The 17299-nt window shown below is 39.7% G+C and overlaps 1 protein-coding gene and 1 pseudogene across 2 annotated transcripts in view; both read right to left on the bottom strand.

Moving 5' to 3' along the window:
• Positions 1-17299, bottom strand: part of NTN4 (netrin 4) — a 106718-nt gene that overhangs the window by 58810 nt on the left and 30609 nt on the right. For both annotated transcript variants that reach the window (XM_033866245.2, XM_033866244.2), the window contains exon 3: positions 8799-9077. In XM_033866245.2, the coding sequence (XP_033722136.1) occupies positions 8799-9077 (279 nt within the window). The remainder of the gene's footprint in view (positions 1-8798; positions 9078-17299) is intronic.
• On the bottom strand, positions 5728-7341 carry LOC109552891 (small ribosomal subunit protein RACK1-like; annotated as a pseudogene).

Raw genomic sequence — 17299 nt, 5'->3', positions numbered from 1 at the left:
CATGTTCATGAAAAGTTGAATGTACAAATATTATACTATTTGGAGAATCAACCTACTTTCCTATTGGCTTATATTTTACTTTCAGAGATGCCAGCTCTCACACTAACATTTTAGCTTTCTGGTATTTTTATCCTTCAACCTCTCTGTGAAGTAGTCAAAAGCCTATAAACAAATACTTAAATGTTCTGGGGGAACCCTTGAAAGGAACCCCACAGGGAATTCCTTTCCTGAGTGCAAAAATTATTTTGTAACGCCTCTAGGTTTAAAGTCTTTTGGTTTCCTAATCATCAAATAAAAAGAGTAATCTCAGGCAACTTTTGCCATTAGAAGAGAGTGTGTCTTACTGTTTAGAGGGAAAATAAGGCTAGATTCATTTGCAATCTTATAGTCAAAACACTAACAATTTGCAGCCATGAACATGTTTTACTGACTTGCCCTGCTACTAGGAAACACAAGGTAGTAAATGAAGTATAAAGAACACTCTGTACGCCTTCTATGTAGTTATTCACTGCCAAGGGACGACTGGCAAAGTTATACTATACTAACGTAGGAATATTGAAAGAAGAACTCTGAGACCTTGAAATGAATTGAGAATAGTCTCACACTAACTGCATCAGGCTGACAGTTTCTCTTTTGTTAATATTAGGAATACAACATTGCACGCCCCTTGGTGATAGGATTACCCATTCCTCCTGGTCTAATGTGACAAGTGAACTGCTTGGGATTGCTGCTGCCTTTCATTAGCAGTGAAAATGATTTATGGCTAAAGATGGAAGTAAAGAATGGTAGATCCAGAAATCCCTCTTCCTAATAAAACCAAAGATACTGATCAAAGATGATTCATACCCCCCAAAAGATAGTCACTTCTGAATTATTTTCTTTGTAGATTTTCCAAACTTACTGCTTTTACTCTTTCTTTTTTCCCTTTGGGCCATTTCAGTAATGAATAGAAGAGAAGAGAGAATCAATGATAATTTCTGGTTCAACAGAAATTAGATGACTTGGATAAATTACCGATTCCTATAGAAATAGTCTTTTTAATGAGAGCTTTTTTCTTGGTACCATATTGGTGGTGGAGGTAGGGTATGGTAGCAAGAACTCTGAATGTGAGAAATTGCTCTCTATCACTGTGACTACAAGCAGGTAAATTAATCTCTCTGTACCTCAGTTCCCCTTATCTGCAGAACAGAAACAAAAATGCTTATCTTCTAGGACTGTATTAAGGATCAAGTGAAATAACGCATGGGAAAGGGCTTTATAAAATATAAAACAAGGAAACTTTGGTTGTGGGACTAGTGTTTGCTCTCTTGTGTCCTCACTTCCCTCTTTGCTCAGTTTATTTTTTATTTATTTTTTGGCTGGGCCACACAGACCCATGCCCTCGGCAGTGAAAGCTAACCACTGGACCACCAGGGAATTCCCTTTGCTCAGTTTAGATTCCATGATCCATGATGATAATCAATCGCTTGAGCCCACCCCTACCACACTTGCCCTCCTGTGCTTTCTCCCCTCTTTTTTACTCTGTTCTTGGCATAATATCAAGTATAGATTAAGTACAGATTAAGTTTTTAACAACACAACAACAAAAAGAGAATGGGTGGTGAATTTAACCTGAGCTCTACTTTTTATTAACTTTTGGGAAATCAGTTAGCATTCCCAAGCCTCAGGTCTCAGTTCCTCATCTATGAAAGAAAGTGATGATGACACTTCATGCAGTTGTTGTGAAGATTAAATTCAATAACATTTGTAACATGACAGCACAAGACCTGGCACACTATAAGCATTTAAAAAGTTGTAACTATTATCAGCAGTATTTATAATCCATGATAATTATTTTTTTCTCTGCTGAGAAGACCTGACACTAATTTATAGATGTTCATTTCCAAATATACATGCATGTTTGCTCTATGAAAATATTTTAAAATTCTGATTTAATATTCTCATTTAATAACTTTACTGATTGTTTTTAAACCCTCTGCTCTTTTCCTTAATACCTTGAAGAGCCAAGAGCTTTCTAATTATTATTGTCCATTTGGCTTATTCACAGTACAATAAAGAATTTTTAAAAAGAAAACTATGGTCTTAAATCTGTCCTGAATTTATAAAACATGACATATAAGATGTGCAAATATAATACATGAATAAATGTATTCAGATTCAGATGAGAAGAATTTTTGTAATGAAACTTTATGAATGATTCTGAAACTTGCCTTACACAGCTAGGTAGGCTAAGTAATATTTTCCTCAAAACCCACATTATGGTTCCATAGGTTTTAATGTTCTCTTTTAGATTTAGAACACATTAGTCAAAATGTTGACACTCTTTTATAATGAGTTTCTGGTTACAAAAGAAAAATCCACTTTAACCTTAGTGTAACTCAAGGCATTTAAACAATTCTCCACGGCATTCTATGGCCTCTTGTTATCCAATGAATGATATTTTAGTAAAACAATGAAACGTTCCATGTTCCTTCTTATTACCATCCATCATCCAACAGCTGTAAAATCACCAGCTGCTGGGAAAAAGAGAACTACATCAGTTCTCCCCAGCTGCAAGGAGAAAAAGCTTGAGATCTCCTCTTCACATAGTTTCTGGGATCCCAGCAGGCTGGAATCAAAATACAGTTTTCCTTGACACAAAAACTCTAGCCTTGTAAACATGTCAAAAAGCACATACACTATGATTTATTCCTGTCGCTACTGGGGAGAAAGTGTCTGTGAGAAATGTGGTAGAAAAGGCTGAGATAATATAAGATAACAGCAGCAATGTAGATAGAGGCTACCATACGCCAGGCACTGGCTATCATATTTTTAAGCCTCACAATAACTATATAAGGTAGACATTGTTCTCATTTTCTTAGGGGAACTGAGGTTCAGTGAGACATTAATTTAGTAAATGCTGTGGGGAGTCAAATCCAGATCTATTTGACTCCAATGCTAGGGTCTTAAACACTGTGCTGTTCTGCCTTCCAGTGACATGAACAGATAAGGAAAAACTGAACTGGTGAAGGCTAAATGGAATGGATTGGGAAGAAGGGGAAACATGGAAAAGGTGGTACTACTTTAAAAGACACAGGAGGAGTGTTTAAAGGTAAATGAGGTTGTGAACTGGTACCCCACTTCATGCCTTTTCCTACCCCCCTCTTCCAAAGAAGGAAAATGGCCCTAAAATCTTATGTAGCTTAAGAAACAGACTAAGTATCATTTCCATTAACTTCCCTAGTTCTCTGTCATTAGCCATCAAAAATTCTAGCCCGTAAAACCAGATTTCATTAACTAATTGCTCATCCTCACAACATTGGCTGCAGGGGATTTGGCATAGTCTATAAAGCAGCAGCTCTCAAACTTTAGCAAGCACTGGAATCACCTGAGGGCTTGTTAAACACAGATCCTGAGCCCCATTTTTAGAATTTCTGATTCAGTAGGACTGGATATATATTTGCAATTATAACAAGTTCTGAGGTAATCCTGATGCTGCTGGTGCAGAGACCACACGTTGAGAATGACTGATATAAAGAAAAACTGTGCTAAAGAAAGTCAGATTTATACACACATACCTATGACAAGCTGACTAGTAAAAGAATGCTCTCTTAAGAGGCTGCCTTCTGTTCTGCAGGCACAATTTATGAATCTGGTTATTTACAGCTGCATATGTGTAATGAATGGTGTTCACAGATACACAAATATGGGAGGACAATTGACCTTATGACCATGCTCTTAATAAAGCAAAAGACTATGCTTTTAATGTGCAATTTGCTCAGCTAAGCAATCATAGGGATAAGAATATCACATTCAAACCAGGCAACTATGTCCAAATTTAAGACCAGCTCTTTATAATCGAGAAGAAATATATACATGAAAATAAAATGCACCTAAGCTTAGGGATGGGAAAAATCTGAAACCAGAACCATTCACATTTCCAGTCATAACCCTCTGCTGGTCCAATTGCTTATGGCTTTTTTTTTTTTTTTTTAAAGAGAGTTCTTCTGGAACCAGATCCCTGCAAGCCATCATGGCCTTGGCCACTTACCTGTTTCTAACCCCTTACCTGGCCCTAGCTCCACGTGTGACTTGGTCTTGCCTGGTTTTGGTACATGCTATAGTTACAGCACGGGGGGCTACCAGCATTGTTGCAGAAGTTGAAATCAGTACATAAGCTGGGGAGTAGGATGTCACAAGATGAGTATTATTTTAAGAAGATATGGCTTCCAATTTCAAAGGAGCCTGAGATGAGTAAGGAAATGAGGTTTCCATCCCATAGGGTCTTCTAGGATGGAGACTTCTCATTCTAATATCCTTTTGAAATGGAAAAAACCACTTACTATACAATCCCCTTTTCGTGGTTATCCAGATCCTCTTTTTAGGTTGATAATTATCTATTTGGGTGGCGGGGGGCAGGGTCTACAGTAACTTTAGTGTGGCAGAGAAACCAAGCTGCAATAAGTCTACATGATTAGAGCAGATGAAGGTTACCTTTCCAAAGGGTAAAGCCTAAGCCTGGCTGGCAGCACACAAAGATTAACACCAAAGCCCAGGGAATTCTCTTGTCTGGTACAACACTGCATTGGCCTATTCATGATATGAAATGAGTGACTGCACAACCACGTTGAATGAAAGTATGAGGTCCGACTGGCCAGAGGCAACATCCCGACAGGAGATAATCACTGAAGAGGTTGCTGAAATAAAGTGCAGTTACCTACTCTCCACTACTCCTTGCTGAGAGAGGTGAGGGTATGGGATGAGCAGTAAATGATGTTCTTCATTCTTCAAGTAAGTAAATCCTGATAGGATGGGGTTGATGGTCAATCAAGTAGTAGAACAGGATGAAAATCTAGGCTAGTTCTAGATCTTTCTAAGGAAAAGAACAGCAGTGATAAGGGAAAAGAGAGGAACATTAAAAATGCCTGCAAGTATTAAAAAGGAGAGCCTTCTTTCTTTTCACTTATGTAAGACAGGAGACGGCATCTTTTCTTTTTCTTGTGGCAGTGGCAGCAGACTTGCTGGTTTTCACAGAACACGATTTCTGTAATATGGTCTGTTGACAAGGCTCCTCAACCACTGGAGAACAAACAGGCTGACCGTTAATGTCAGAGCTAGGTCTTCTCACGAAGCCTTGGACAGGGGCTATTTCACATGCTGGATCCACAGAGGAACCCCCGACACTGCAGGGCGCTTCAGTTCAAGCTTCTGAAATATTACAATGGAGTGATTGGCAGGTTTGGGGGGGCTCTTACTTCCTTACACATGTAAATTCTTACAGAAAAGCTGGAAATATAAGTATGGGGAAAATTTTGTTTAGAGCCACAAAGTTCCAGACACCAGCCACGGATGTTTCTGCCCCATTTCACTACATGTTCTTTTCTGAGAAACACATTGCTGAGTGTTAAGCACTGTGGCTGAAAAAAATGATTCACCCTCCCTCATCCTCCGTGTGAATCTCACAACTGCAGAGGCTGAAGACAGGAAGGTTGTCTCTGTTCCCTCTCATCAGGGGACTCACTTGGTGACCTGGTGGATGTCATGAGCAAGGTAGCCCAGTTGTCTGTGTCCCCTGCCACAGAGATGTGGCTGACCTTTGTCACGTAGATGGAGAATTCCTTGGTCAGCCACTCCACCTGTTCAGGCATTAGCCCTGTGAAATAAAACATGCCACTTTGGTTAGCGATGTTGCTGCCCATTGTGGGAGAAGCCCTCTTTCTTGAGGCTGGAGACAAGCTGAATCCGAATCTAATGACACAGTTGGCCATGCCTTTCACTTCTTGCAACCATTGTTTTTGCAAATCCAGGCTGGTCACAGTGGTTAAGGCAGTCAGGGCTCCATTGAGAATACATGGGATGGATCGAGATCTTCAAATGTGACTCCACCCTTTTGGCTTCATCAGCATCTTTGTAGGACCACAGTGAAGGCTCCCACATGCTCACCATGTAAGCCCGTGTTCTTGGCATAGGATCGTCAGAGACAAACACTAATGCCCTCTTGAATGAAGTGGTGCACAGCCCAGACATCCATGTTACCATCACCACTGTCCAAGCCTTGGTAGGCTGGCAGATGATTATAGAGAACAGTTGTATTTTAAGACTTTTGCCATCAGCAGACCAGGTCAGAGAGGTGTACTGGGTGGCTCTGCTTTGCTGCTGGTACTGATAACTTCTTGCTTCAGTTCATTTACAGTGACCTTGCCCTCCAAGTCCCAGAGCTGGGTGTTGGGGCCCATGGTGGCACAGAGCCAGCAGTGGTTGAGGCTGAAGCACAGGGAATTGATGATGTCCCCACCATCTGGCATATAAAGGTGCTTGCTTTTATTGAGGTGCCACAGCATGACCTGGCCACCCTTGCCTTCAGAAGCACAGAGGGATCCATCTGGAGAGCAGTCACAGTGTTCAGGTGGCCCGGGGGGCTGATATGGTTGGATTTCAGTTTGCAGTATTCCAGGTTCCATATGTTGACCAGCTTGTCCCGGGCACAGGAGATGATGATGGGATTGCTGCTATCGGGTGAGAAGCAAATGCAAGATACCCACCCCCAGTGGCTCTCACCCTGGACAGTCTATTTGCATATACCCAGAGTATATAAAAAAACCTTCCAGAATTTTCTCTTCAGCCTAAGAAAGTGTTGCTAACTCTTTGAAAGTTTACATTCAGAGGATTTACTTTAAAAAAAAAAAGAAACCACTGCTTTTTTTTTTTTTTTGGCCATGTGGCATGCAGGATCTTATTTCCCCAACCAGGGATCGAAACCATGCCCCCTGCAGTGGACGCATGGAGTCTTAACCACTGGACTACCAGGGAAGTCTCAGAACTATTGCTTTTAAACGCATACTCATGAATGCTTTATAAGGCTCTTGAGAACTCTGGTAATTTAGTTCGGTTGACCAGAGCCATTCAGGTTGTCTCATAGGTCATGAGACAAATCAGATATGGCCTATTCTGGGCCATGTTTTGGGGGCCTCTAAGCTTGTATCTGTCCTTTTGCTCAGGACTCTACCCTGAAATAATCCTATAAGGCTTGGATTACAAAGATAGTTGAGGAAACAAAAGGCCAGTGTCATGGTCCGTTTGGGCTGCTAGAACAAAGTTCCATAGACTGGGCGGATGATAAATAACAGAAATGTATTTCTCACAGTTTTGGAGGCTAGAAGTCTGAGATCAGAGTGTCAGCATGGTCAGGTACTGGTAAAAGCATTCTTCCAGGTTGTAGACTGCAGACTTCTCACTGTGTCCTCACATGGCAGAAACAGAGTTAGCTGTCTGGCCTCTTCTTTTAAGAGCACTGATCCCATTCATGAGGGCTCCCCTCTCATGACCTAATTACTTCCCAAAGGCTCCACCTCCATATACCATCGCATTGGGATTAGGGTCTCAACATACAAATTTGGGGGTGGGGACAAAAACATTCAGAACATTGCAGCCAGCCGGCTCTCCTTCACTAATGCACTTAAATATAATGGCAGAAATTTATTAGCATCTTACCTCATGCAAATTTTCCTGTTTCAGTCTAGTTGGTTGGCATGTATCTAGAATATCTAGGTTATTTTCTATTTGAATAATACCTGAACCCAATTAACTTAGGTATAACAAATTATTCCATCCTTTATTTGAAACAATATTGGTTCAAAAGTCCATTAATGAGTAGAAACTAGTAGATGTTTGTTGAATGAGTATGGCACTCCCTTCAACTTGGAAGCCCCAGCTTCACTTCTAGAAGTAACAGCATTGTTTCTATTTTTGTAACTTCCTGGCTACTGTCCTAGTCATTTCAGTTACCCCAATGCTATTCTGCACCCCAGCAACTCAGCCCAGCTAACACAGACTGTCCTGCTGGCTAACTGGCTCATGGTCCCTCACGGCTGTACCTATATCAGGGCTGGGAGAAAGAAGACAAATGTGTAAGTCTACTCTTTAGGTAATGAAGTAAGGATATTCTGAGGCCTTTTAAGTTTTATTTATTTATTTTTGGTTTGGTTTGATTAGAAGTATCAGAGCAAAACATAAAAAGAAAGAATTAGAGTGCTCTCCTACTTGCCTAATCCTCATTCACAGCTCTGGATGCATCCCAACAAGGTACTTGCTGTCTGAGCCACTCTGTATCTTTTTTGGAAAAAGATGAGGTGAAGACAATGACAGTAATTTTCATCATCTCCCTATTCCTATGTTGCTATCATTCAACCAAACACCTACTGAACACCTTCTTCTGGCTCAGGTAATACACTTGGTCCTGAGGATATGAAGATCACACAGTCCCTGTCCTCAGGAAGTTCGTGATCTCCTGGGAGATGCAAACAAGTAAAAGTTCAGAGGAAAGCGCAATGAGAAGTGTGAGCCTAGAGGAGAGAGCATTTACGTCTGCCTTAGGGTGAGAGGCTACTCTTTACAGAGGAAAATTACTGTTCATTCTACTGGCTGGGCATTAAATTGAAGTTCTTATTTTTTACACTCTAAAATCTCCTTAACAATGGCACGCATTTACTGTCAAAGCTGGTTTCCATGTGATAATGCCACAAATATGATTATGCCAACCTCTTCTACTGCTCGCCTTACACTTTATATCTGGAAGTCATGGTACTAAAAACTGGCATGGATGTTTTCCAAGGAATCTGGTTATCATACTTGACTATTTATAATTCTAAAATGGAAGATTAAAAAACAAGTTAATAGGCACTTTATAGGATGGGCATGGAGTCAGAGGAGTGAATCAGCAGAGGAAGAAAGAAGAAGAACCATGTAAGCACAGACGCACTCTAAGGGAACTTAGACTACCAAATGATCTTTTTTCATAAGTGAGGACTTGTTTTACATACCACGTGGAATGCTCCAGGGGCCTTGACAGGTCTGAAGCCATCAACAGGTATACACTGATCAGCGTGGCCATTACAGAAGCAGCTGCCCTTGACAATGAAATCATAGATTGCATAGTGCGTAAAATGTTGAGGCTTTGCATTCAGGTTGTTTCTCTGACAGGGACAAGACTGTCGTTTTAGCAGCTGCACACGGAGGTTGGTGATCTTTAGCTGCTCCTGCACTTTGGCACTGTAAGGGTTCTCCACATCATACGGTGGTGACAAAGCTCTGAAAATAACCTGTAAAGAAAAAGAAAATGCTGTGCATATATAGGACTGTGTGCAAACCCTGAACTATTTGCCCCGTGTAGTCCTGGTTTGATTTATACCTTTTATTATCTGCAAGTGATAAGATAACAAGAGGTTTTCAGACCTTGATCACCCCTGGGGAAGAGCTGCCCTGTTATTCTAAGGAACAGATGTGCTGCCTGTTGGGATGCAGAAGAAGTATAAATTGAGTAATCAGCAGAAATCTGACTCTTGGGTTGAAGGCAGCCATACAGAGATCTTGGGGGAAGAGCATTCTGGGCAGAAGGAACAGCCAGTTTGAAGGCCTTGAAGTGGAATCAAGCTTGGCTTATCCAAGGAAGAACAAGACCAGTGTGACTAGAGTTCAGGGGACAAGGGGGCAGTGGAGAGGAGGACAGAGGCCACGTATGACAGATCATGAATAGAGAGCCCTTTATAGGCCGTGGTGGAGTTATCCTAACTGTAGTGGGAAGCCACTGGAAGGTAATAGGCAGAGAAGTGATGTGATCTGATTTGCATTTTTAAAAAAGGTAACTCTCTCTTGCTTCTGCGAGGAGAATGGATTATAAAGGGTAAAGGATAGAAGCAGGAAGACCAGTTAAGAAGTGACTGCAAAATAAAGATCCAGGCACTTATATTTCTAAATGAGGAATGACCCTTTCAAAGACTCATCAGTTATTAATTGGGACCACTTTCGCTATGAGTATTTTTGATTCTCCTTTTCTGGATCTGCCTTGCAACTTGTGGCATATATTTGGAATATTTTTACTGGAAGTAAATATACAACCCTTTGAGGGTGGATTTGATTTCTAAAATTAGTCAGAAGTCACTTGAATCCAAGGCAGTGAGTAATGTACCTGATCAAGTTAGTTAACAGCACTTTTGGTTAAATGCAAGGTGTAACTAAGTAATGAGACTTTTTATTGTGCAGGTTATAGACAGACTCTACAGGCAACTTAAGGCTTTAGTTATGAGGAGGAAACCAGAGGGAGGAAGGCTCAGAAGGGACAGACTTTGGACATGTCTGTGAGTCTATACATTATACAGGGGCAATAAAATGGGCCTTGGGGTGGGGTGGTGCAAATTCTCTAGTGGACCTGTTACCTTGGAGGAGTAGAGGTTAGTGGAAAGGGAAATCACTGCCCATGGAAACCAATGAATATAAATATAATGTAACATGAAGCATTATTATAAGGAGGGCAACACTGTTACAACTCATTATGCAGTTAAAAAAAAACACCTCAATCAATCTTGTTGATTTATATAGTAAGAAATACAAAGCTCCTCTGAAAAATTCTTAAGCATCTCTTGACTTTTTAAAAATATGTCAAAAAAACCCTATTTACAAAAAAACAGAAATATTTTGATAACCACATAACGGTCGTCCCTTGGTATCTGTGGGGGATCGGTTCCAGGCCCCCCCCTGGATACCAAATTTTGCGAATGCTCAAGTCCCTTAGTTGGCCCTCCATATCTGCAGATGTGGAGCCTGTGGATACAGAGGGCTGACTGTAGTATGAAAGTAAAGTAATTATTAAAAAGTAAGCTTTGGATAAACTCCCATTTAGAGAGAATGTACCTAAAAGTAACTTTCCAGAAAAAAAATTTTTTTCTTTAAGGAATACTTTGGATAGAAAAATTTCATTTTTATAAATTGCTTTTGCACGGAAAGTATGAAAAGGCAAGAATCTACTCTGTAGGATCACATCTCCAGGTCTATTGGTACAGAACTGTCCTCAATGAAATATAACTTAAGGGAAGGTGATAATCAGCACTAGGCCTCCTATAGCCAATTCTCCATCCAGCAGCCAGAGTGATTCTCTATTAACAGAAATTGGACCATGTCCTTGCTTAGATCTACACGCACCTAAAGACCTCCCATGTCTCTCAGAATAAAATACAAAGTCCTTATAATGGCCCTGCTTTATTTTTTTTTCTTAGTGCTATTACCACCTGCACATTTTAGTTGTAGTTGCTTAATGTTTTACTGTCTTCCCCGTCTAGAATGTAAACTTGATTTTTTTTGGGGGGGGGCCACGTGGCATGCAGAATCTTAGTTCCCAGACCACGGATAGAACCAGTGCCCCCTGCAATGGAAGCACAGTTTTAACCACTGCACCACTAGGGAAGTCCCTAGAATGTAAACTTCTTGAGCGGAGTCACTGATGTATCCCAGGACAGTGCCTGGCACAGAATAGCTACTCAATAAATTTTTGGTAAATGAATTGATTAACTATAACATTGTTCTTGGCACTCAAATAATAGGTGAGAATTTCAAATAACTTCTTTTACAGGGTCCTAAACAGATTGACACACTGAATTCATGTCATAGCACCAGAAGGGGACAGGTGAGAAGTTGTATTAAAGCAATAGTTACCAATAATGAATTACTAACCAGTATCTGCATATGTAGCTAATTTTGAACTTGCAAAACTTAAAAAAGTTGTATCTTAAACAATATTCTGCACCATTTATTCACATGGAAAGTGGTAGAAAGCAACATAGTATGGAATAAAATTTTCCAATAAACAATATGTCGCCTATTTGAAAGTCAATATAGAATTAATGTCTTTTTCTTTTAACAACAGCCTAAATCAGAACATGATTTCACATTTTGAATCATTAAAAAAAATTTTTAAAAAGCATTGAATCCATTGTGAGCTTTACATGGGGTTTATTTTCCATATGACTCCCAAACACTGGCATTATGTTAGACATTTGTGAAGAACTCTTGCTCTAAATAAGATCAGTGATGTGGCTGCCTCCCAATTTATCAAGCACAGTGGTGCAAGGACATGGAAAAAGGTAACCAGTGCTAACTAAATAAGTATTCCACTGAAAAGTCTATTGCATGCTACACTGTCACCCACCCATCCTTTTCCTGAACATTGGTGGCAACTGTTTGCTGTCTCTGCTCCTGGCACATATTTACCCTTGACATTTACCCTAGTTCCCTCTGTCTCCCTCCCCGTGAGAATTGTTCAGCACATGCAGGACTACAGGAAGATCTGTCAAGGTTTGTAGGAACTTAGAAGCTCTTTTGCTTCCTGGACCCAGACTGTGGAAGCTGAATGGCGGCTCTGTGCTTGGTGTGCATGACACCACAGTTGGCACGCTGATATCAGCAGGGAACGGACATCATGACCCCTGAGGCTGCGTGCTGGAAAGGAGACAGCGGAGTGCCACAGACACAAAAGTGGATGGGAATTTAAACCATGAAATCTTTTTTCCAGAAAGGAGACGCCTTAATCTGATACCCTGGGAAATGGATCTACCCTGTGTCAGGAAACAAAGAGTGTGCCAATCCAGATGCTTCAAACTTCTGGCAGGTCGCCTTTTGGGTCCCACCCAGTTTTTCTTCAAATATCCCCAGAAGAAGCCTGTATGGCACTACTCAAATGAAGGAAGAAAAAGTGTAGAAGCCCTCCATATAATATCAGCCTCTTCTGTTTTTGTCCCCATCAGGAACTGGATGTACCTATGGGCCCATCACTGTTCCTCTGCCTGTGATTGCTTCTGAAGATGCACTCCTAACAAGACATAGTTAAAAAGCCAGAGGAGGATTAGGATCAAGCCCACTTTGATGTTTCCAGCTTGTTAGTGCCATTGGCCAGGATTTCATGATCTTATTTTTTTAACTAAGAAATTTGATTATGTTTTAGTGATTAATACTATGCTCATTACAGAAAAATCTGTCACTCAAAATGTAGAAGACATTAAAAAACTACAATTCAATCCATCCTAAAGGCAACCAGGGATACCAGCTTGATAATATTTTTCCATCTAAACTTCTATATGTATAAATACAGAATATAATGTAAACAACTTTGTTTCAACTTAGCAACACTTTGTGAATATTCTTCCAAATCGTTAAAAATAACTCTACATACATCAGTAGTTCTCAAAGTGTGGCCCCCAGACTAATATCATCAGTATCAACCTGGAAACTTGTTAGATATGTAAATTCTTGGGCCCTACACCAGATTGACAAATCAAAAATTCTGGAGATGGGGCCCAGAAATCTGTGCTTCAACAAGCCTTCCAAGTGATTCTGATGCACAATAAATTTTGAGAAACACTGCTACATAATTTAAAACCTGGTTAGAATTCCATTGTGTGGATATGACATAGTTTATTCAGCCAGACTGCTACTGTTAGTCATCTAAGCTGTTTCCAACTTTTCAGTATAACATTACAATGTACAGTCTTGTAGCTAGAATATGGAAGTTTATAATAATATCCTGACACATTTTCAAATGAGAAAATCAAGAGTTAAAGGAATGCATAGTTGTTGTTTTTTTTAATTTTTTTAAAAAAATTAATTGATTAATTTATTTTTTGGCTGTGTTGGGTCTTCGTTTCTGTGTGAGGGCTTTCTCTAGTTGCGGCAAGCGGGAGCCACTCTTCATCACGGTGCGCGGGCCCCTCACTATCGCGGCCTCTCTTGTTGCGGAGCACAGGCTCCAGACGCACAGGCTCAGTAGTTGTGGCTCACGGGCCTAGCTGCTCCGTGGCATGTGGGATCTTCCCAGACCAGGGCTCGAACCCGTGTCCCCTGCATTGGCAGGCAGATTCTCAACCACTGTGCCACCAGGGAAGCCCCGGAATGCATAGTTTTAAAAGCTATCTGAGTTTCTTGAATGAATCATGGACCCTTTCCTACATAATCTTTGGAATCTTCATATTTCTCTGGTCTTGCCTCACTTCTCTAATCCTGGAATCCCTCAAACTTTGCCTAAGGATCTGGAATCTTGGCTTAGGTTCTGCCACTTCTTATGCCCCACTAAAACAAAGAGATCTTTAAGAAGTTCTGAACAGGTTAGAATCACCTATATGTTCTTTCTTTTCTAGAATACTTACAAAAAACTCTCAATAATACTGAAAGTTAGTAAAAATTGTATTCTTTATGTCTTATTTATACTCTGAGATAGAAATTTCAACAGAGTATTAACACAGTGTGAACAGAATAAGAAGTAGAGGAAGTATTTGGTACGTAATAATCAAGGAATTCTTTCAGTATTGAACTCATACCTGACATATTGCTTTGTACCTAAAATTTTATTGCCTGTGTTGAATCATAATAATTTGAGAAACTTAGTTATCACATTAAAAAAAAACTTTTCAGCTGCTAGCTTGAGGAATATTTCAGGTCCAAGTTCATTACCATCCCACGGACTCCTCTGGCACTTGCTCTTTCCATGACAGCATTTTTACACTAGTACATTGTTATTGCCTATTTACTTGTCTGTATCTCACATTAGACTCTGCTCAGTGGGCAGGCATCTTGTTTGTCTGGTTAACAGCTGTGTCCCCCAGCATGTCCCACAGTCTTTGGCATATTGTAGCATTTCATAATTATGTTGAATGAATAAATGAATGAATGATTTCTCTAAATAGCATTTTTAAAAGGAGAAGCCAAATAGGGAATAGGGTTTAGAAAAATAAAGAAAGCAAGATGGTCTTACCACCAGTTCTGCACTCTTGATGAGGAGCATGTGAACACACACATTTGCATAAATACCTATGTAAAAATAGGTAATACATTTCAAACGGCTTTATGGATTCTTTCTCTTCAGTAGCACACAAGATCTTCCACGTTCTTCAGAAAACAAATCAGGCAGGCATGAGCAAGCACCCAAACACATACAAATACTAGATATTTCCCATGGTTTCTGGTCTAGTTTTCTTAGTTACCAAAAATAGAAGCTTCAGGATCATAACTGCAACTGTTATTTAATGGTTTTTGAAACCCTAGACATCTTCATATTCTCAAAAGAGCAGCTTTTAGTTTCAGTGATTTTCTCTATTTTTCTATTTCATTTTTGCTTTTATCTTTATTACTTTCTTCTGCTTCCTTTGGGTTTAATTTTCTTTTCTTTTACTAGTTTCTGAAAATGGAACTGTAGATCATTGATTTGAGACCGTCTTTTCCCCTAAGTGCTTCTTTAGCTGCAGCTCATAAATTTTTCTATGTTGTGTTTTCATTTTTAATTCAGTTCAAATGCTTTCTAATTTTCCTTTTGATGTCTTCTTTGACCCATGGGTTATCCAAAAATATGTTATTTAACTTCCAAATATTTGGGGATTTCCCAGATACCTTCCTATTATTGATTTCTAAGTAATTCCTTTGTGGTCAGGGAATATACTTTGTATGATTTGAATCCTCTTACATCTATTGGTACTTGTTTTATGGCCCAGAATATGGTCTATCTTGATAAATGCTCCCGTGCCCTTGAAAAGATTGTATATACTACTGTTGCTGGTGAAGTGTTATATAAATGTTAATCAGATCAAGCTGGTTGACAGTGTTATTCAAATCATCTATATCCTCACTGATTTTCTCTACTTGTTCTGTCAATTTCAGAGAGAAAGTTGTTGAAATCTCCAACTATAATTATCAATTTATCTATTCCTTCTTGCAGTTCTTGCTTCATGCAATTTGAAGCCTTGTTATTAGGTGCATAAACATGTAAGGTTGTTATATTCTCTTGATTAATTGGCTCTTGATCAGTATGAAATGTCCCTCTTTTTTTTTTTTTGCGGTATGTGGGCCTCTCACTGTTGTGGCCTCTCCCGTTGCGGAGCACAGGCTCCGGACGCGCAGGCTCAGCGGCCATGGCTCACGGGCCCAGCCGCTCCGCGGCATGTGGGATCTTCCCGGACCGGGGCACGAACCCGCGTCCCCTGCATCGGCAGGCGGACTCTCAACCACTGCGCCACCAGGGAAGCCCTGAAATGTCCCTCTTTATCCCTGGTAATATTCTCTTATCTGAAATCTACTTTGTCTGATAATAATATAGCCACTATCAAAAGCTTTTGATTAGTGTTAGCATGGTATATCTTTTCCCATTCTTCTCCTTTTAACTTACTTATGTCTTAATATTTAAAGTGGATTTCTTATAAGCATCATAATTGTGTCTTTTAAAATTTTTTATTCAATTTGATAATCTCTGCCTTTAATTGGAGTGTTTAGACCTTTTAAATTTAATGTGATTGTTGATATGGCTGTGTTTAATCTACCATCTTGCTTTTTGCTTTATATTCTGTCCCCTTCTTTTTCTCTCTTCTGTTGGATTGAACATTTAGGATCCTTTTTACTTCTGTTTTTGTTTATTAGTCATAACTCTTTTAGAAAAAATAGTGATTGCTTTAGGGTTTATAGTATACATCTTTAACTTAGCACAGTCTATCTTTAACTAATGTTTATCAGTTCACATATACTTTAAGACACTTACAGCAGTGTACTCCCATTTCCTCCCCTTAATCTGTGTGGTTTTCATGCATTTGACTTCTATATATATTATAAAGTCCATAACACATTGTTAATATTTTTTCTCTAAAAAGTCAATTATCTTTTAAAGAGATTTTAAAAATAAGAAAACAATTATTTTACATATAGCCACCTATTTTCCCTTTTTGATGATCTTCATGCCTTTGCACAGATCTAGATATCCATCTGGTATCATTTTTCTTCTGCCTAAAGGACTTTTTTTTTTAACATTTCCTGTAGTGCAGCTCTGCTGGTTTTTTGTTTTTGTTTTTGTTTTTTTGCTTTTTATGCCTGAAAAATTCTTTATTTCTTCATTTAAAAAATATTTATGTATTTATTTATTTTTGGCTGCATTGGGTCTTTGTTGCTGCTGCGCACAGGCTTTCTCTAGTCGCGCTGAGCGGGGGCTACTCTTTGTTGCAGTGCACGGGCTTCTCATTGCAGTGGCTTCTCTTGTTGCGGAGCACAGGCTCTAGGCGTACGGGCTTCAGTAGTGGCGGCGTGTGGGCTCAGTAGTTGTGGCGCATGGCCTTAGTTGCTCCATGGCATGTGGGATCTTCCCAGACCAGGACTCGAACCCGTGTCCCCTGCATTGGCAGGCAGATTCTCAACCACTGTGCCACCAGGGAAGTCCCTTCTTCTTCATTTATGAAAGCTATTTTTGCCAGGTATAGAAGTCTAGGTTAACAATTTTTTTTGCTTTCAGGATTCTGCCCCACTGTCTTTTGGCTTGCATTGTTTTTGTACAAAAGCTGCCATTCTTGTATTTGTTCTTTTGTACATAATGTGTTATTTTTCCCCCCTCTTGCTGCCTCAAGGTTTTCTCTTTACTATTGGTTGTTAAACTATTTGATTATGATGTGCCTTGGGGTATTTTTCTTCCTGTTTCATGTGTTTAAGTTTTGTTGTACTTCTTGGATCTGTGGATTTATAGTTACAGTCA

The sequence above is a fragment of the Tursiops truncatus genome, chromosome 11 (assembly GCF_011762595.2).
Source record: "Tursiops truncatus isolate mTurTru1 chromosome 11, mTurTru1.mat.Y, whole genome shotgun sequence".
Taxonomy (NCBI): domain Eukaryota; kingdom Metazoa; phylum Chordata; class Mammalia; order Artiodactyla; family Delphinidae; genus Tursiops; species Tursiops truncatus.
The sequence above is the reverse complement of the archived record's forward strand: the minus strand, read 5'-3'. Positions and strand labels throughout refer to the sequence as shown.